General features: G+C 36.2%; 2 protein-coding genes and 1 long non-coding RNA gene across 7 annotated transcripts; 1 reads left to right on the plus strand and 2 right to left on the minus strand.

Moving 5' to 3' along the window:
- Positions 1–486: 486 nt before the first annotated feature.
- Positions 487–10,940, minus strand: LOC147476364 (uncharacterized). Of its 5 annotated transcripts, none has more exons than XM_086582645.1 (4): positions 10,294–10,352; positions 8,011–8,078; positions 3,524–3,604; positions 487–1,022 (listed from the first exon to the last, which is right to left on the minus strand). In XM_086582645.1, the coding sequence occupies exons 1-4, from the start codon at positions 10,322–10,324 to the stop codon at positions 594–596; spliced, it is 609 nt and encodes a 202-aa protein (XP_086438771.1). In that variant the 5' UTR covers positions 10,325–10,352; the 3' UTR covers positions 487–593. The 5 variants fall into 5 exon arrangements, 2 of the variants coding, with proteins under 2 accessions (XP_086438771.1, XP_086438772.1); XM_086582646.1 differs by lacking the exon at positions 487–1,022 and adding an exon at positions 1,438–2,796; XR_015207700.1 differs by lacking the exons at positions 487–1,022; positions 3,524–3,604 and adding an exon at positions 7,041–7,231 and having other exon boundaries at positions 10,294–10,940.
- LOC147476365 (uncharacterized) lies at positions 4,603–8,085 on the plus strand. The gene is made up of 2 exons (XR_015207702.1): positions 4,603–4,662; positions 5,385–8,085. It is a non-coding gene; the product is annotated as an uncharacterized LOC147476365 (long non-coding RNA).
- Positions 10,941–13,447: 2,507 nt separating the features above from the next.
- On the minus strand, positions 13,448–20,137 carry LOC147476366 (putative hexosyltransferase MUCI70). The gene is given in 10 exon segments (XM_086583199.1): positions 13,448–13,855; positions 14,335–14,534; positions 14,626–14,813; positions 15,987–16,090; positions 17,839–18,038; positions 18,129–18,238; positions 18,398–18,611; positions 18,799–19,158; positions 19,702–19,921; positions 19,924–20,137. Coding segments are annotated over 10 exon segments (1,887 nt in total). The 5' UTR covers positions 19,999–20,137; the 3' UTR covers positions 13,448–13,639.
- Between the last annotated feature and the right edge of the window lie 207 nt (positions 20,138–20,344).

Here is a 20,344-nt window from a genome sequence, read left to right on the forward strand (position 1 = left end):
ATACATTAAAACGGAAAGCACAAACTCTTCAGATACAAGTATACAACAAGTGAACCTCGCGCTTCGTCTTCCTCGAACTTCCTTGAGGCAAATTCATTAGGCCCCGGTGGCTAGCTATTGAGTGCCCAATCTAGGAAACTTTAACCAATAAAATGGGCATGTCGAGCATTGCCAGTTACATTGAAAAATATCGGTGTCATACAAAAAGTAAGGAATGAAAGAAATTTAGCATATGAGTCTGAATTTTTCATAAATGGAACTTCAAGTACTATGAATGACTTCCATGTAAGGATCGCGATCCAACAACAACATTAAAATGTAAAAATAGGCTTAAGAAGGAACTCATCCTTTACGTGTTACTTTCATCCGAAAAGACATGACATAACCAGTTCAATACAACATATATGATAGTACAAGTTAACTAATACAACCGCATAAGGTCGAGCAACTATGGCAGGCACTATGAAAGTTTATATCCATGAAAAAGTTCCTATTGCTTATAAAATAAAATATAAAATTTCCAGGAAACAAATTAATAGTAAGTAATGCATATTGAAGAATGCAATAACTAAATGTTCAATAACAAACTTTCACTAAGATAAATTATATGCAACTTTGAGAGATAAATTGGATGTAGCTTTGAGTTCGAGTAACGCATACCTGCTACTTCCTTCTCCCTGTGAGCTCGAGTAAATACTAATAGAAACCATAACTGCTACTTCCTTCTCCCTGTGAGCTCGAGTAACGCATAGATGGATCAGTTGATTCACCCGCAAAATGAGGGACATATACATCCTCCCTTGAGATAGATGGCCGAGTTTGAACTTGTGGGGGGGGGTCATCTGAGTCGCAACTACTTCAGTGTATTCAGAATATGAAATGTCATGACTATTCAATTCTTGACGAGCGTATTCCAATATATCATCCTTATTAGGGTGCAACCCACTATTCATTTTGCCAATAAGACTAGCCATAGAAGTCGTGGCATGCATATAGTCCTCTAACATCATCTTCAACTGTGCCTAAATTGATACCATAATTAAATAAATTAAATATTGATACAAAAAATAAAATAAAATAAACTATTTAATTTACTTACTGGTGTCAAATTGGCATCAATAGAGAGATGTGGCACCAAATCTTTATCAATTGGTGGAACACGTAAATTAAAGATTTCACCATTACGACAAGTAATAGGGATAACCCAATTGGCTTTAGGAGTAACAACTGCCTCAACTTGTGACAATGGGGGATATGATGAGCGATTAAGGGTTGCCCCCATCGGCTGTGAGATACCTACATCCTCCTTAAGACCAGATGCACCAACAAAGTCCACATTCACACCTTTATAAGTTGGGGGTAGAAGCATCCCCACAGAGACACGAGCCCAATAGTCGATTAATATTGTTTGCTTTCACTAACCTGTCTAATCAAAGCATCAATAGAAATGCCGCCACTGTTGTACCATTGGAGCAATACATCAGTCTGGCATCCGTTAAGATTCATATGCGAAGGGGGATCACAAGGAACTGAAGGAACGCCAGTGACTTGGCGACGACAACGCTTTCCTAAATACCAAACATTTAAACATGGTCCAAACAAGATGCATCACCGACTAGTCAACTCTAATGCTTTCCGAACATATGGATGATTTATGCGTATGCATGTGGAATCTACCCATGGTAGCCATACAATAGAACTCCGAGTACGAGACTCTACTTGCTGTCACGCTAGACTTAGATTACAATGGGTTTCACCCGCAACCTTATAACGGTAAGTTGGACCCCAATTATTTATAGCAGGAAATTGGTCGGGCTCTTCAAGTATCCGAACGTGCATGCCATTTCGAAAATATGAATAATACCAGTACTGAACAAAAACAAATATATAAGCACATAACTAACTAATCAAATCCATTTAAAAAATAATTAACTTTAATTACCTCAATGACTTGCCACATCCCCACCACAGCTTTACTACCATTGACAATGCCAAAACGGCATACCAAGTCCAAAGACCCGATCAGATGCGTATATGCAGCTCCTCCCCAGTCATAACTACCGATCTCATCTATCTGAATAAGACTAGCTAGATATTCCAAACGAACCTTGCTGTGGGAATTTGCTAACAATACATTTCCAATAACATACAACATGAAAGCACGAAACCCTATTTCTCTTTCATTAACATCATCTTGCACTGCATAAGCTGTATACATCTCTAAATGACTTAGTTTGATGCTACCACTATAAATCTCATCCTCCGTTAAAAAAGGTAAATATTTGACAACTTCATCAAATAACTCATATTTTGAATCAAAAGCTACAATCTTTCTTTCTCCAACACGCAACCCCGTAAGCATTGAGAAATCAAGTGGCGTAAAGCCTATCTCGCCACATAGAAAATGAAATGTGTGGGTAGAGTCCCACCATCTCTCTACAATTGCTTCAACTAACTATCTATCGGACTTTTCAATGTCAATTTGAGCAAAGACGTCAAAACCAACATTCTGAAGCATCAATTGAAATTCTCCAAAGTTCACTTGGCTCAACCATTCCATAACAGGGGCCAAAGTCCCTTTCTTACCGACTTTTTCCTTCGTTTCACCACATTCACGAAGAGTAAATGATATGTGTGTACTTTCCTCTACAACAACACGGTGATAAGAACTAGAATCAAACTCAGAATAAGAAGTCCCTACACGTACATCTTCTGGATTTGGGGCATTTGGTGTCCCTGACTTTTTCGACTTTGTACCCTTACCTCTGAATTTGTGTAAAATGCCGAACATTGTAACTGGTGAGAAATAAATTAACACCAAAATCAAATATAATTTATAATATGAAACTAAATAAATTGGTCTTGCATTACGACAAATAAAATTAAGTGTCGCATTTTCTTTCTACTGAAGGTATGACACAAAACTAGACCACAATATAGTATTCTACGTATATCAACACACAATCGTAGTCTCCTTAACCTAGAAAAACTTCAGTTATCCTTCAAAAGGATACTAACACATCATTTACCAAATCAAGTGGACGTATTGCTGAGACTTAGACAATGTGTTTCTAACCTTGGCTTTGAATGAAGGAGCAGCTCGCTCTTGGATTTCTTTGGGTAATATGTATTGAGAATCCAAGTCAAAGTGCTTGAAGAACTAGCTTGCTGGGAAGTTATTAGTACTAAATTGTCCCACAAAAACTTATGGCGTGCCCAATATAACATAGCAAAAAACAAATAGGTTTGGGAAAATAGACTTTTAAACATATATTCGATCTTAGACATTCTACTCATTGATTTTTCTCCAAAAACAAAAAATTAAGATTCAGCAAATAGTAGTTGGAGAAAATAGCAAAAATACTTAAAAAATACCTCATTATTTAAAGTTACAGGTAAAAACCATGATCACCTAGGATTATTTTGGAAAGGCCAAAGACAAATATATGGAAAACCAAAAAGTGACTGCACAGTTTAGGTGTACCACCAGATGCAAGGCTCTATAGCTTATACTCTATCTTACCTCTAGATCTTTCGTTGCTTGTTCTCTTGAGATTTCTTTGTGTTGTCGAGCACATTTAAGAAAACCAATGCATAGTACTCCCTGAGAAATGATTGAATAAACCATGGAACTTCAGCAACTCAAATTCCAAATATAACTGAGAACTACAATTAGAATTAACAAAAAATATTTCATTGTCAAGTACATAAAACTTTGCAGTTTAAATACAATAAATAATCACATAGAGTGGCAATGCATCCTAATCAGAACAGATGTTGAACAGGAAGATCACTAAGAAGTGTTGCGATCTACTCGCTATCCTCATCCAATCCTCCGACGGCGAAAAACTCCCACAATTTTAAAATCGGTTCAAAAAAAAACATGCTTTAGAGGAAATTGAACAAACAATTGTCGCTCAATCAATGAAAACAACTATAAATCAAAACAAAGGGATTTCTTTATTCACATTTACAAATATAAAAGGGATTTCTTTATTCATCATGTTATCAATCTTTACTTGTTTGTCAAGTTTCTAATCTGTTTTCATGTTATTTCAAAAAATGGACCTTGAAAGTTTCCATTCACTGTGAAGGCTGCAAAAGAAAAGTCAAGAAAGTATTGCAAAACATAGACGGTACTACGTCTATTAGGTGTATTTTGTCTCTGATCAGTTTAGAGACAAAATCCCAATTCCAATAACATAACCAACATGCCTTTTCTTCTCCACAACTGTTCTCACTTTAAAATACCCAATCTTATTCTCATCAGGGCATCTCCAATGGGGGGTGTAAACCGTATAGAGTGGAAATTTTACACCTCAAATATCAAAAAACTCTCTCCAATGGGGGTGCTAAACCGTAGGTAATAGTGTATTAGCTAATAGAGAGGGTGGGAAATTCCCCTCTCACCAACAATAAAAGCCCGAATTGGGTAATCAATCTTAAATTAAAGAGGGGGGCGTAAAAATCAATACCCAGTTATACAATACTATACAATTAGAGGTGTAAAATCCCATTAAACACACTAACTAAAGATTGAATTGGGTAATCAATCTTATAACAATACCCAGTTTTATTAAACACCGAACCCCAACAACTACAAAAAATCTTCACATGCAACTAAACTATCCATCTGTTCAAACTCCATTAACTTTTTATAAGGTAAGTCAACTCCATTTCTTCTTAATGTAAAATAGTATATACCATAACCATAAGCTCCTACATACTGGACAAAAGTTATGCTACTTATTTCAAGAAAGTAAACTAACACAAACTAAAATTTGTTTTTATTTAATAGGCACTTCATTTCAGCTCAAAACTCAAAAAAAAAAAAAAAAAAGGTTCATCAAAATCATACCTATTTGTGGGAAGTGGCGATGAGAGATCCAAAATTCGCGCCAATTCTAGATTTCTATTTTTCTCGCACCAAAGTCATGTTGAATAGTGAGAATGAGTAATTTATTTAATTTTTTTTTTCGGTGTTTTTTTCTTTTTGATGAGAGAGACCGAGAAGGGTAAAATGGGGAGATAATTATCTACACGCCTGTGGGAGGCGTATACAAAAACTTGTTTTTTTTCTCTTGTCCGCCACTGCTGATGGCGGATAACAAAGATCGATATTTCGGCGGACAACAAATAACGATATTTAATAAAGTCGAAATTTTGGCTGCACGCCAGTACCACTGGCGGCTGAAAAAACAAACCATTGGGTCTTGTTTCGCTATCCCACTAACGGTATATACTGTGCTATTGTGGTTTTGTGTTTTGCCGCACCAAACCATTGGACTTAGCCTTAGGAGTGTTAATTTCCATAAGCATTGGTCCTTTGCCTTTACCCTGCATATCTTGAGTGTAACCACCTTCATTTGGCCCTTTTGTTGCAGCATACATACCACCATTACTAAAAGAATTCCTTATTAAAAAGGATAATGTCCTCTAGGTGGTTCTATCTGCAAAGAAAGTTGAGTTTCAAGAACAGGACGCTCAACAATAGGTTTAGGAAAGATGCGGGTTTTGGCGTTGTAGAGTTCAATCTTCAAACCAGTTGAAGTAACCTGGGGTTCAACACAGAAGTCCACATCATTGAAGTTACAAGCCGCCTGAATATGTCCTATGAAGCCGCATATGAAGCAGAAAATAGGTAGAAACTCATAAGCAAACTAAATCCATTCTATCCCATTTATTGGTTCATGTAGTTTGAAACCAAGTGGAATGGGGTCCTTAATATCCATCAGAACTTTGACTCTTATCATTTCAACAAAATTATTATGTTTTGGATGCAATTCCAAGTGCAGCAGCTGAGTAGGTCCAAAGCAACCGGATTCAATTAAATTGTTCTCAACTATTTTCCTATCTTGAAAAATCTCAGGGAAATGTAATAGTTGGACCCATATGAAGAACTTGTTGAAATCAAGTTGTTTGCTTTCCTTCGTATCCATCCATGGAACAATTTGTAGGATATGCTGCGACACAATCCAAGGTTACTGTTGAGAATAAGTTCAAGTTGGTGTTGATTCTCCATCCAGACTTGAAAGATTTCGGGTTTATAGAACTCCATCTTAACTATTTTAAAAGGTGCCCACAATTTGTCCAATCCAGCTCGCAGATTTCTAGCAACTATTTTACCATCTAAAACTCGAATAAACATGCTAAGCTTATGTGCTCCAAAAGTTTTGCTTTCATGAGATCTGAATAAGCAATAGTAAGGGCTGATTTATAAGGCAGACGAACTTTGTGTGCGAAATCAACAAAAAGATTTTCAATATTGTTTGAGTGGGCCTGATGAAAGGTAGATTTATCTTTGGAATTGGCCATGGCAATTGTGATAGATAGAGCGTATATGGTTTTTGGATGATGAAGAAACAGTGAATGTGGTTTTAAATAGGCCTTCCATCACCTTCTCCAGCTCGCGTGATAGTATCTCATTATGCAACTATCTCATAACCCAGTCTGCAAGGAAATAATCCACCAATATCTTAGAGTTCCAATACAAACCAACATCGATAAACAACCTTCTCCACCGTCTTGTTATGCTAGTGCTTTGATAGGCTAATCATGATTAGCTGCAGTCCCATTTGTTTATTTCAGAACCAATGAAAACACAAACCACTTATTTAAAACAATAAGTACTACCTAGTGCATCTTTAAAATCGAGTCCCAAGACACGTAAACAAAAACTAGCTGACTCTCTGGCTGGATCTGGGCTTAGTTGTTTGGACAAAAGTCCGTGAACAGAAAAAACAACATGGAATTATAGGGGTGAGAGGAGAGGAGGTGGAGGTCGAGGAGGAGAGGAGGTGGCGGTGAGGTCCATGTGATGAACAGAGTTGTGAATTTGCGAATGAGCAGAGTTTCACTATTCTTGAGTCTAGTATTCCGTGGAAGTCATTTGGAAGGATCCTCTTGTTTCTGTCTTACAGTTTTTTCAGCTTCCCTACATACTGTATTACTGTTATATCGATACCGTTTTGATTTTTCCAAAAACCAAAATATCCAACGGAATTCTGACTTCTGAGGTCCCTTCGAAATCACAAACTATGGACACAGCTTACAATATGACGTTTTACAATATTTCAAGAAGTTTTACAACATGAAGCACCTGTACATCACCAATATCCGTGTCTCATACAAGTGCAGAAGCACTAAAAACAGAAATATGAGAGCCGCGGGGGAAGGGGGTAATGCACTAATGCATTTTGAATAAAAGAGCAAGCCTGTGGACCAGAAGAAACTACACAACACATGAAAGAGTTATTCATCACAAGCTCATAGATAAAGGAATGCCAAAAGCAAAAGGTCAATGAACTGTCACAAACAAGCAAAAATATATTGAAAACCATGACAATATGGACTCTGCAGTGACATGACACAGTGAAGAACTACATTGATTGAGGGGAGGACATGAAGAATTACTAGTCTGGGCGCTTATCAAACGAAACATCTTAGTTAAGGGCAACCAAAGTAACTGAAGGTCTGTACACCATAATACCATATAAATATTTACTAATTGGTAAAAAATGCCAAAATCATTCATTCCATTCTTAAGTTTTCATATTCAGTCACTTCAGTGTCCTGCTATAGCAAAGCTTTTCCGTATACGGATAATGAAAAGTTCATATATCTTACTAGAATTATAGAAACATATAAATCACATATGTCAAAAGCTGAATATGTTCATTCGCAGAGCTGCCATAGAAGGCTGTTCATAATGAAACTCTGCCCTGCATCATGAAACTCTGCAACTCAGTGCAATTGATACAGAGATTATTACCCACGACGTCACTTTCTCAATATATTCATGAATGCTTAGACGAATAAGATGTTGCAATATGCCTTTCTGCACATTTTCTTAAGTACCGGTCTACCGGAAACACCTTATAAAGCGGTATACAGTGCAAACCTATTTAATGAAAAACACCTAGGTTACATGGACACGCCATATTTTGAAAAAAATCCGTGTCGGATACGTATCCACGTGTCCGTGTCGGACACATATTGCATGTAATTTACCTCGAATTTTGATATTTTGCCATGCCCGACAATTCGTATCCGTGTCCAATACGGCGTGTCAATGTAACCTAGTGAAAAACACAAGTTCGAAATCATTTTCCAGTTCCTGTTTTAATTGAGCTCATGCATGGAATGCGAAAAAATAGCTAATTTCCACATATAGCATCCGGAATTCCAAAAATAAACCAACCCCGGAACTAAATCAGATATAGTACATTAATTTGATAAAAGTTCAGAGTAATCAAACACAAAGTGGAGAACAGAAAAAGAAGGAAGTTCCACAGAGCTGAAGGTCATACTTTAAACTAGCTACTGAAGCAAAAAGAATCTGTTAAATGACGTAGTTCCCTCCTGGAGATCAATTCAAAACTAGTAACTACCATCACACATTTGTTAGTAGATCGTTTCTGCTTTTATGCAGAGCTAATTCCAAGACAAAAACACTATGGAGACAGAAAGAAGTTGTAGTGCCCCCAAATTATAAAAACAATTATAAGGTCATTCAAGATAAAGCACGCCAAATTGAAACCTAACAGATCCTCCGTCGTCTATACATCTCATTTCTTGGTGTGTAGCACTCAGCACTCTTTCTATGAGAAATGACTAAACACTTATCATTACTATATATGGAGAGCACATGCCAGTGAACCGTAACATATGCTTTAGTGTTATTTCTGTTTCTAAAAATGTTTGTCCACGATTCCAAAATCAACCACTGAAACAATAATCCCCAAAACACACGATAAATTCTTTAGTTATCTTCTTATGATTAGAGTAATTCACATGAATGCTTTCAACACGGTATAGTCTACCATATATACAAAGTTTTTAATGGTCCATAGCAAACGCAATGCCTGCATCTGGAATCTACTTATTTACTTCATCTTTATCCAATAGCTTGTTTGACTTGTTTCAATTGATATTGTCATCAATGTCGATTTGTTGTTGCTTGTATCTTTACGAACCTAGAGCACTCAAATCATTTTCCAACATAATAACTTGAACAACTTTTACATCCTATACGAAGATTCTATACGCTACATCTACTGCACAGGCTTTTTACAGCTCAAGTTACGTAATACAAACCAGTATTGTGTTAGGAGTATCATGGATGACTGTCAAATATCTTTAAGGTCTAAAAACTGGTGTGCCATGTACTAACAAAGAAGAAGCTTCAATGTCGATTAATCCAAGTTCACTTGAGAACCAGATTAGCGTATCCTAAGTCCTAGTAGTTCCTAAGCATTCATGCGTCTCTTCTTAACAACTTAAAGTTTGTTTATGTGTCCGTGGAAGCTAAAGCAAATATCAATACCTAACACATTCTTAACTGTAAATAACAGTGACAACCAAACAACAGATTTTTTTAAAAAAAAACAAGACAGTTAATAAAACTAAAGACGAGTATCAAGTACTTCATTTCATTACCTCCATCATATATCCATCTTTTTCCTCAGTAGCACTCAGCCATCTTTCTATGAGAAATGACTTAAAACACTTACCATTGCGCTATATACGGAGGGTAAATGCCAATGAAACTAACCATGTTGCAGTGTTTTTTTTTGTTTGATAACGAAAGTTTTGTTGCTTAGGATGTACATGGGGTACAAATGTGAGAGAGAATCTCACTTACAGGGTGCAACCAATTATACACTGGAGGACCAGACACCTCATGGCTAATGCCCATTCTAAAGAATTCCTTTAATAAATATACTCCTCTGTGACGACCCAATTACAAACTCCAAACAAGTATACAACCCAGTTAATAACCACGTTGTAGAGTTATTTCTGTTTCTAAAACTGTTCGTCAATGGATCCAAAATCACCCACGCAAGCAAATAAAACCCTTAAAGCACACCATACAGTTCTTTAATTATCTTCTTATGATTGAGCAAGTCATGTAAATTCTTTTATAATAAATTATTCTTATCAAATCAAATCGCGTAAACAAAGGGGCATAAGGATATATAGTAACAAAGAAGCAGTTTTGGTCTTACTATTACTCCAAACTCTTTTGAGAAGCAGATTAGTTTATTCATCAGGTCTTAGTACGTCCTAAGCATTCATTCTCCTTTTCCACGACAACATAAAGAGCAAATCAATAACCATACCCAACGCATTCTAATTGTAAATGGCAGTAACAATGAAACAGCACATATCCAAAAAAGAAGATATATGATATGCTTCATTTTCATTAGTACCAAATAACATGTACAAGGAAGACTATTCCATAAAGTTATAAAACAAATCAAACCAACATAATTTGTTTACACAAAATCTTACAGTGTATAAATCCAGTAGCAGAATCCAGCATTGCAGCCCAACACGCGATTCGACATGAATCAATCATACTTCTCTCTCCAAGAGTAAACAAGAAAGAAAACCCAAGAAACAGCTAACAATATATCACCAACAACTTGTCTAGGCCAATCTCTAGAAAGATCTTCAAGTCTCCTCTCAAAATAAAATCTCCAAACAGCAGCCATAACATGAATAACCACACACCCTTTAGCAAAAAAAGACTGAAACTCTCTATCTTTAACAAAAGATACCATAAACAAAAAAACACCAATAGCACAAAGTAACAAACCAGCAAATGAATCAGTTGTTTGTATCAAAAGTGTGTCATGTGGTGTTGATCCCAATAGTTTATTAGCTGTTTCTATACCATGTGTAAATATAGAAACTTCATTTACATAGAACATCATTAATACACCTGATGTTAAGGCTATTACTGAATGGAGAAGACATATTATGAAAAAACCTGAGGTGCCCATTGTTTGGAATTGAGTTTTTAAGAGTTTAATTACCCATCACTGATTTTGTCACCCTAATTCCCAAATTTCCCCCTTTTATTATTATTACATTAGAACTTGTCTACTTTTTATAGATTTTTCAGACAGTGTTTTTAGTCTCACCCTCTTTTTCCTTTTTGGTATTTTTAACTGTCTCATGTTAGTGATGTCATTAATTAGGTGTATATATATATATATGAGTTTAGTTCATATGTATTTGTTTTTTTTATACACACAAAGATAATTGGATGGTAATGATTGGATAATGTCTTACTTTTCTTTTCTTTTTTGTTACTTTTTGACAAGAGTGTCTTAGTTCACATAGAGATATTTCTATTGACTAAATTTTATGTAGTGGGGGCTATTACTTTGTGGACGTTCTTTTATTTGAAAAGAAGGTCTTGACCCTTTTGTAAAATGAACTTTGCATAGAACTATGAAATTTGGGAACTATTTCATCTATAATTAGGGCATATTCGACACAACTGCTCACTCACTCCTCTTGGAAATTGGATGCAAATACCAGAGTGACTGGTGCTGGACTGCTGTTTGGTATGGCTCTCAGGTGCAGGAACCAACCTTAGAATCAAGAGGTACCATTAGCAAGTGGCTACCTGTATTTTTCCGCTTTTGATTATTTTGGGGGACAAATTTATTGCCAATTCAAGATCCTAATCATGTCGATCCATTGTCTCTATTGTGGGCAAACTGCCATTGTCATAGTACCATACTACGCCCATCATAATCTAGGTCCCATTATCTTGTCCCATTGCCATGAAAATATACCATTGGTGGTAGGGTGATGTAGTCTCACTTCCACGGTCATAAATCATTGACTCGTAAGTTTTAATTAGGGGCACTTATAAACGGCCCTTAAGTTCAATACTTGTATATTGTACTCAAGTATATATGCAAATATACGTGTGAGGTGCACTTATCCAGTTGTATACATTTACATAAAAAATAAAATAACACATCGGTCGTACAAATGACAAATCTTTTGAGCTGCCAAAAATCCACGACTTTCCTAAAAGAAACTCAGCTCACAACGTTTTTTCTTAAGACTTGGCAATTGAACTACATAATTATATGTAAGCAAGTAAGATATCATTGTTCATCAGATCAGAGTAAATGAAATCAATTATAAATTTTACAATACATCTCTGGATGATTTTGAAATGTGCTTAAACTCGTCAGCTAAAATTTCCAAAATACTAATGTAAAGTCATTTTGCAGGAAAAAAAATGGTTCTACACATTCACTAATCACAACTCAGGAGTCCAGATCTGATAATACTAATACTCATCAAGGTTCGCCGCGTGCACATTTTCTTCATTAAAATTCGTTGAGGGTCGACATGGCCTACGGAGCACACACTCTTTTCATTCTTATCTAGAAATGATAACAGAAAGAAATGTGTATTACGTGCATATAAATATAAATACAGTAGATGGAGGGAAGGAAACACTACAGCAGATGCGCTTTCCAAAGCTGGAGCTAGACTTACAAATACAAATGCTCAAGTGGTCAATGGTAAGCCTGACTGGGTTAAGAAATGGGAAATGCCTTATGGGGTGTTTTTTAGATACTAATGAGTGACTGTACTGTTCCTTCGGTGGGAAACAGAGAGTGCATGAGAGCTTGAATCAGGGAAGATCTCTTCCCTACACCATGTAACTTCTTTTATTTATATTTATTCATTCTTACCTAGCAAAAAAAATATATATATATATATAAATACAGTAGGGCAATCTTCTTCTTTTTTATATACCAATAAGACAATCAAAATATGTCCAAAGCATACATGCTATATTATTCAGTTGTGTTGAAGCATCGGAAACCAAAATAATGAGGTGTACTGTTATTATCAGACAAAAAGAGATACTGAATTATTCGTATTGGCTGTTCAAAATGTGGAAATCATGACAAGTGGAAAAGAGAGAGAGAGCGACCATTCGACATGTGGAGCTAAATCGTGGATGACAAAAACAAGCATAAGCAGAAGCAATTTCATATCTGTATGTGGGTGTATAGTAAATGTATATCTTGTGAAAGTATGTGAAGTATACAATGTACACTAATTCACTGAAGCAACTTTGATTTTCCAAATTTAAATTTTAATACATAACTTGGAATAAGTAAGAGATTACAGATCTTGCCAATTTAACCATCAGGACTTTCTTTTAAAGCAGTTGCTAATTGTTATCCATGACAAAATTGCGTCTCATAATCTCATTACATATTCCTCCTCCACTCTGGTTACTAGAGTGTGGGATGCAATCATGAGTGAGACAAAAGGTAGGCTCACTTTCATGGTAAATAACCAAAAATAGAGGGGGTGATGATTCAACCAACCCCTAGATTTGAATGGATAAAAATCAATAAACAGGGCTGATATTTTTTATTAAGTCGGCCGAAGGGATCACTGAAGGAGTGGGCCTGCAATCACAATGGAGCTTCTGAATTCCAAATCTTCTCCTTTATTAATATCATAGCATTATCCATGGAAGAGTATAATATCCTATCCATGAATATATAATGCGGCCTACTTGAAGCCTTGAAGGGGGCCTTTTTTACATGGCCTACTTGAAGTTGAAAGGAATGGGAATTAATGAATTATATAAGTATTTCAAATTAAGATATTTACAACCAAAAGTTATATATGTATATATATATATTAACAGTTTCATACAAAACCCAGAAATCACTTTCTTTTGAAACAAAGACACTACACATTTGTCGGCCCATATCTGCTTCCGAGTAACAAATGATCTTAAGCTTGGAAGAAGGGGAAAAAATAAATTAATTTGAACACAATAAAAAATGTATTGAACTCAATCCCTCGTACCAGCTGTGATTTTGCGGTGACGTCTTGATCTCCTCTCTTTGCCACGCCTTGGGGGGGTCTTCCTGGCTGGAGTCCTCTCAACCCGATTTGTGGTTATCACAGGTGATGATTTTACTGGCCTTTCCTTTGTCAGAATTGGTGGGGGATGAAGAGCAGTGGCAATTGGAGGAGCAATGTGCTCCAACAAATCCCTATGGTAAGCCTGCACATAGTGAATCACGGATTGAATCATAAGCATGCCTGATTTCACTCAATAGAGCCAAGTACTCAACTAAATCAGGTATCTGTATTTTATGTTTCGAATGCTGGGGTTACAAACTTACAGGAACGAAATCCTACTGAGAATACTAACGGGATGGAATGACAAAAGGTTCATGCTAGTTTAGCAAATTGAATAGACGTTCCAGTTATGTGCTTTTGCTTTCACATTTGCTAGTTCCAAACGGACAAATTTCCGATCTCTAATCATCTAAAGAAAGTGAGAATCCCATCCACTTGGTCCACAAATAGCATTAAAAGGTTGGGTATAGCACTTCACTTGACCGTCATAAACTCATACATTCAAACCCAGAAATAGAAAGGCATACTTTTCGAAAATAATGGCTTGTCATGAGAAACTTCGTAAAAAATACTTACATACCAAAAACAAATGCTGCTATAGGTTAGAGAACATAGGAGTACCTGAACCACAAAGTTGCGCCTTTCGCAATCCTTAAACATGTTGAGACGCCAATTTACTTTTTCCATAATTTTGTCCCTTACAGTGGAAAAGCTGAGCTGGTCCCTAGAAGTAAAACGGTCGACTTCATTGAACCAGAGACAGGTGAAGAGATTGGTGATAGGTATATGCTCTCTAATAATTACACATCCTTCAGGAACGTCTACAGAGACCCAGTCACAGCACCAACTCATTTTCAGGTTGAGGAAGGGAGGAGTCAAACAAACAAAGATACAAAAGGGTCATGAACTTACCACTGGTTATTGGAAGCTTAGCTACTGAATATGGAGTCAAACCCTCTTCTTTGTAAAACTCCACCTGTGAATCAATGGATGCATTACTGTATTTCCCAGCAGCTTTATTAGCCTCCGCCTCCTCAAACACGTCAAAGCGTCTGTAGTGCCTAGAGATTGCAAAGGTGCCCCCATTCCGCCACAAGAATCTGAAAATTGAATGGACTAATTAAATATTCAAATCATCAAACTGGTAAGAAACACTGGTAAGAAAATGAATATAAAAGCATCCATTTTTGTTCCTTTAGCACAAACATAACAAAATGAAGATAAAAAGGTAAAAAACATTTGCCAAGTCTAAGTTGGATAGATTAGTGTCAAACAGCTGAGTAGTCCAATAAACAAAAAAAACATTACTGAATTATATGCATATATGATGGGTAGATATTCTAACTTCCCAAGCTTGGCTTAAAAAGTATGCTTACAAACCATCACGCAAAACTTTTAGGCAGAGTGCTTGGTAAAGGCACTGGGACTGTCGAAACACAAATGCTTTGGTTCGAGAGAAAACTATGTGAACTCCCTTTCAACAAGGGTCCAGAAGTAGAAGGACAAACTGAAAACCAAATAACTCCACCAACACTAAAGAAGCTTATTCAATAAGCCAAAAGAAGAGAATCAACCTCAGGAGTATTATTAACGAAGTGTTTCGAGCTCTAAAATTTCCAATCTGCAGTACATACGAGTATTCAGTCTCAGACTATCAGTCAATAACTGTTTACACTACATTTTCTTTTGCTTCAATCTTTTTCTGGATTTCTGTTCCAGATACTAAAAGCAAGACAAACAGATGGTCGAGATATTATACCGGATTTTTAATACATTTTTGTTAGACACTAGTACACCACTACTTTCCATACACTAAAAAATAATAATACACTGAACAATGAATTTCCAGGCGTAAGTATCGTTCTACCCACCCCCAGAAAAAATATATAAAAGATCCTCACTCCCTGATCAAAATGAGCAATTAAAAAAGGACCATCTACATTCTTTGAGCCGAGAACGAATGGATTTGTACTTATGTTATGATGTATGCCCACCCTTGCCTAGGTAAGACACAGATACTACCAAAGAGAAAGCAACACTCAATCACAATCGTCATAAACTAAACCTGCACAGGTTGTACTTTTCAGCAATTTTATCCAGTACAGTCTCAAGCATCACTCGATACATAAGAGAACCAAAACAGTAGATAATTTCAGATGCAGAATTAAGTTTGAATAATCCTTATAATTTGCTAATTTCAAGGCTTGAGGTGGAAGTCAATCAAATGCAGGTAAAGACATTAAAGTATCTTTAAGATTATAGATAGTTTATACCTCTCAAGAACTTGATAAGGATCCACAACCAGCTCAAGCTTTCCATCAATCCATAGAGAATACCGTGCATTTGGGAAAATCCTATGAAGAAGAAGCTTTGGTACCTGCAACAGGTTTTATGTTACTACAAATCATAGAGACTACTAAACTTCATAAAATCCTTCTTCAAGTAAGGGGAAAAGGTTGAAAGGAAAAAATGAGGGAAAATTCAGAACAACAACATAATATATTACATAAATTTTCAAGTCACGTCGATACTTTCTTCAGAATTGAACATTCTTATCATAGCTCGAGAAAATATTTTCCAGGGGAACCATTTGTGAGGTTCGCCAAACTTAATCCGTAATAAACTCTCTAGAAGAAACAGTGCGACAAAAAGGACTGTTATCAGTAAAACACGAACAAGTAATTTGAGCTAGCTTGCAATACAACAACCAAGATCCGCCCTCAAAACAAAACAGAATTCATCAAGTCTAATGTCTAAGGTCCCGCACATTTTAACCAAAAGAAATCATTAACCCATTGCACTTTGATGCCTTCATAGTGAGCCAGATCCCCAAGATGATAGAAATGGCATGGGTCTCCATTATCTATCCTACAATTAATACACTCTAGACTCTTGAGTACCATGGCAACACCAAACCAAAGCCTAAAAGGAAAAATAGCATTCATTTTATTTTAAGCCATTTGTTGCAAGATGGGGGGAAATGTATAGAGATTCGTGATTTCGGGTGTGTTAGGGTTTTAGTCTTTGGTGATGTTCTTGTATTTTTTGCTTTTTCCTTTTTTTTCTTGTACTTGTAGGTTACCTCACCATACTTTTTATTTGGATGAAAATCTTAACTTTACCGATTAAAAAAACAAAGAGGAAAAATAGCATACTTGCTACCAAAAAAATGGGAAATTAATCCATGGAATCAAGATACATACATGACATGCCTCAAAGATAATGTTATTTTTCTTCCAAAGATAAGCAATGATTAGAAAGCAGTCCAGTTTTGCGCACCAAGAAAGAAAGGAAGAGAACTTATGAGTTAGGAAGAATCTACATTTCCCTAATCAATTAAGGAAGCTAAATATGCAAAGAAGATTATATTGATAACTGGCCCTACAAAAAGTGCGGTGGGAAAAAAATACAAAATCTAGTTGATTCGACTAGATCCATCTATTTCTACCCAGTTTCAAAGAAGAAGGCATCCTGCATTTTATCACAAAATTCGACTAGATCCATCTATTTCTACCCAGTCTTATGTACTTCTGTTCCCCCGAAATAGATGATGGAGATCAATGGCTTCTGCACATAAGCCTCTAGCTCAAACGGATGTTGAACCCTCCCTTTATGTGGGAGGTTGCGGGTTTGAAACTCACTAGCGTCCTAAGGAGTTTTCACTCATGTAATTGCTAAGGCCCATTAGGCTGGGTGACAAAAGCCTGCAAGCTTGGTTTTTCTAGAGCCAGGTGGAATGTGTGGCTGCCAAAGCAAAAGCGAGTCTTCGTAAAGGTCGGACCTGGGGGCTGGAGGTGGTGAGACTACTTAGGTGGCAACGACATGTGTTGTGATATATAGTTTAAATGTTGTGGTTGTCCATGAAATCTCTTTAAGGAGATGGTAATCTTCTTGTAGTTCCTAGTTCTTGGTAATCATTTGGACTTGAGATTTTAGAAGAGCATTGTACATCAAAATATCTTCGTCGAAAGATCAATTGGTTCACTGGTATTTCCTTGTCTTTGTGACTTTTCTCTACTAAGGTATCATCTTTCAAATTCCTCTAGCCTACGGTGCATCACTAATTTTGATTTATCTCATCTAAATTAAAAAAGAATAAATAAATTATCAACAAGGTACACTAACCTTTCCATTGCGCCTTGCATCAGCATAAGGAAGGTTGCGTATAACAACAACTCTCCATAATCCAACTTTCTTTATGTCGTTCAAGGCACTAGAGTTCTTTATATATGATTCTGTCTTCTCGTCCACAAACATATAGAAGCAAACATTGGTTTTGGCAGCATCACTGATATTCTTTGGCTGTTGTAATATATCATAGTTTCCTGGTTAACAACAAAATATTAAAATATGCAAGACAATAGGTAGAACCCAATGAGAAAAAGATGAGAGAGCTCTCAATGCTCATAAATTACCAAATATGGCTGATGCAACAACAACTCCACGGCACTGCTCCATCTCAGAAAGGTCAGCATCATCAATGTCAAATCCAGTCTGTCGACCAGGTTTAAGTCCTTTAACAAACCTATTTGATATATATTCATCAAATTATATTAAAAAAAGATGCAGCAATGAGCCACTTTAAAAAGAAAAGGCAATTCATTACTCTGCACATCCAAAGCAAATAACTCATAACAAGAATCTTCTTCAATGAAAAAGACTCAAAAAGTTTTAAAAGCCATACCCACAATGCACGTTCATTGATTCTTTAATATCATATGATGCATTCCTTTGTTGTAGAGAAGGATATCCACCAAAATCTGATCCTCCAAACAACTCCTTTCTAACTGGATTTTCATCCTGAACGAAAGTTAGGTTCTCAAGTACAGGAGATGTTGATGGGATCTTCGGCATTTGAACTATGGCCTGCTCAACGGGAAGGTAACATACAGCACATGCTGAAAGAACAAATAAGAATGAAAAGTCAGCAATTCAGCATCAGCATCATGAAATTGACAAGTGTATACACTACATTTACATAAATTTTCTTAATAAGTACATGTACTGTTCATTCCACTGTGGTAATATCAACATTGCAGTCATAAAAAATTCTAAGATATTACGATTTCGGCAAGTCAAACTTACGTCGAGGACCAGTTCGTTTCCTATCAGTTGGAGGGGATCGAACAGCAAACTTGCCACAGGGATGCTCATGAGGAAAGGCGCTTCCATCAACAGCAGGAGGCAGAAGCTGGGACTTATTTTCATCACTTACAAGCACGATTTTGTGTAATGTAGAGTTATTGTCCTTGTTTTGATCGCCACTGATCTTTTTGATATCTTGCTCTTTAACAATCTGAGAAATTTCCCTATGTGATATGCCAATGGATATATTGTTTTCAACATACAGTGTAGACCTATGTGGTAAATCAGTGCCTCTGGACCCAAACAATGGGTGGAAGTCTTTCTCCTTCAATAAATCAGAGCCTGACGGTGCAACGTCATCTGAAAACAAAATGTTAAGGAATTATTTCCTTCAACAAAACTAAGTATCCTAACAATACGTATTGATAACTGAAATAGCACAATAAAAAATTTCTGGCAGAAAGAGGTCAAGGTTCTGCATCACATTGGCAAAAACTCAATAAACACAAGTGATGAAATGGTTCCTTTGATAATATTATACACACATCACGCCCTAAAGTCGTATCAAAATCAACAACAACGCAATATGCAATCACAATATAACTATACATACATTACGTCCTTCGAAAAAATTATAGTGATCCCATGTTCATATCAATACAAAGTTCCATACTATACTTGAGGTCAGGGTTCTGCATCACATTGGCAACAACTCAACAGACACGTGATCAAATGGTTTGTTCGACAACAGTATACACACACATCATGTCCTAACAACATATCAAACTCGACAACAAGGCAATATGCAATTGCAATACAACTCTACATATATTTGAGGCAATGCAAACACTACAAACATAACTAAACCAGTTTTAAATAAAAAAAGGAAATACCAAACCTCACCTTTACAAATTGCAGATAAAACAGACATACAAACTACAACAGAAACAACTACAAGAAGCAACATTCCGAACCCTCTTCGACCCGTAAACTTAAAAAATCTAGAAATAGACTTCTCCTTCTCTCTTGAACTAGATATAAACATCTTTGATGTCTTACGTATGACAACTGGCGTTGTAGTTTGAATCTGCAAAACAGTACTAGGACTAATATTATTCTGTAAAATTGTTGTTGTTGTTGTTGTTGCAATGATCCATAACTAGTACTTGTACGTAATCCCAATACCCCTCCTCCTGTCATTGTTCTTCTTCCATCTCTTTCCTCAAAACTACCAAAATAAAAAGAATGCCCCTTTTCTTATTGTTACTAAAAATAAAGAGTTTCTATAATGGAATTGGCCAAAAAAAAAAAATGAACCTTTCTATCATTTGGAATTTGATTACAATTAATTCTATGAATGGACTACTTTTCTGAATCGAAATTTTAAGATGGGCACTTGGAAAACGAGTAGGAGAAGAGGAAGAGGAAATATCGGTGCACAGTTTGTGGAATGGTTGGAATTTTGATGGGTTGGTTTTGGAAAAATAAATAAAAATAAATAAAGGCTCATAAGGAAATTTTAGTTAATTGGTTTTATTAAGGCGCG

The sequence above is a fragment of the Coptis chinensis genome, chromosome 9, assembly GCF_015680905.1.
Source record: "Coptis chinensis isolate HL-2020 chromosome 9, ASM1568090v1, whole genome shotgun sequence".
NCBI lineage: Eukaryota > Viridiplantae > Streptophyta > Magnoliopsida > Ranunculales > Ranunculaceae > Coptis > Coptis chinensis.

Coding starts and splice junctions, on each gene's coding strand:
- LOC147476364 (XM_086582645.1), bottom strand. CDS start 10,324: ATGCTGGATTCTGCTACTGGATTTATACACT. Junction 8,079..10,293: donor TGCTACTGGATTTATACACT/GTAAGATTTTGT, acceptor GTTTTTCACTAG/GTTACATTGACACGCCGTAT. Junction 3,605..8,010: donor GCAAAATATCAAAATTCGAG/GTAAATTACATG, acceptor ATCATTTCTCAG/GGAGTACTATGCATTGGTTT.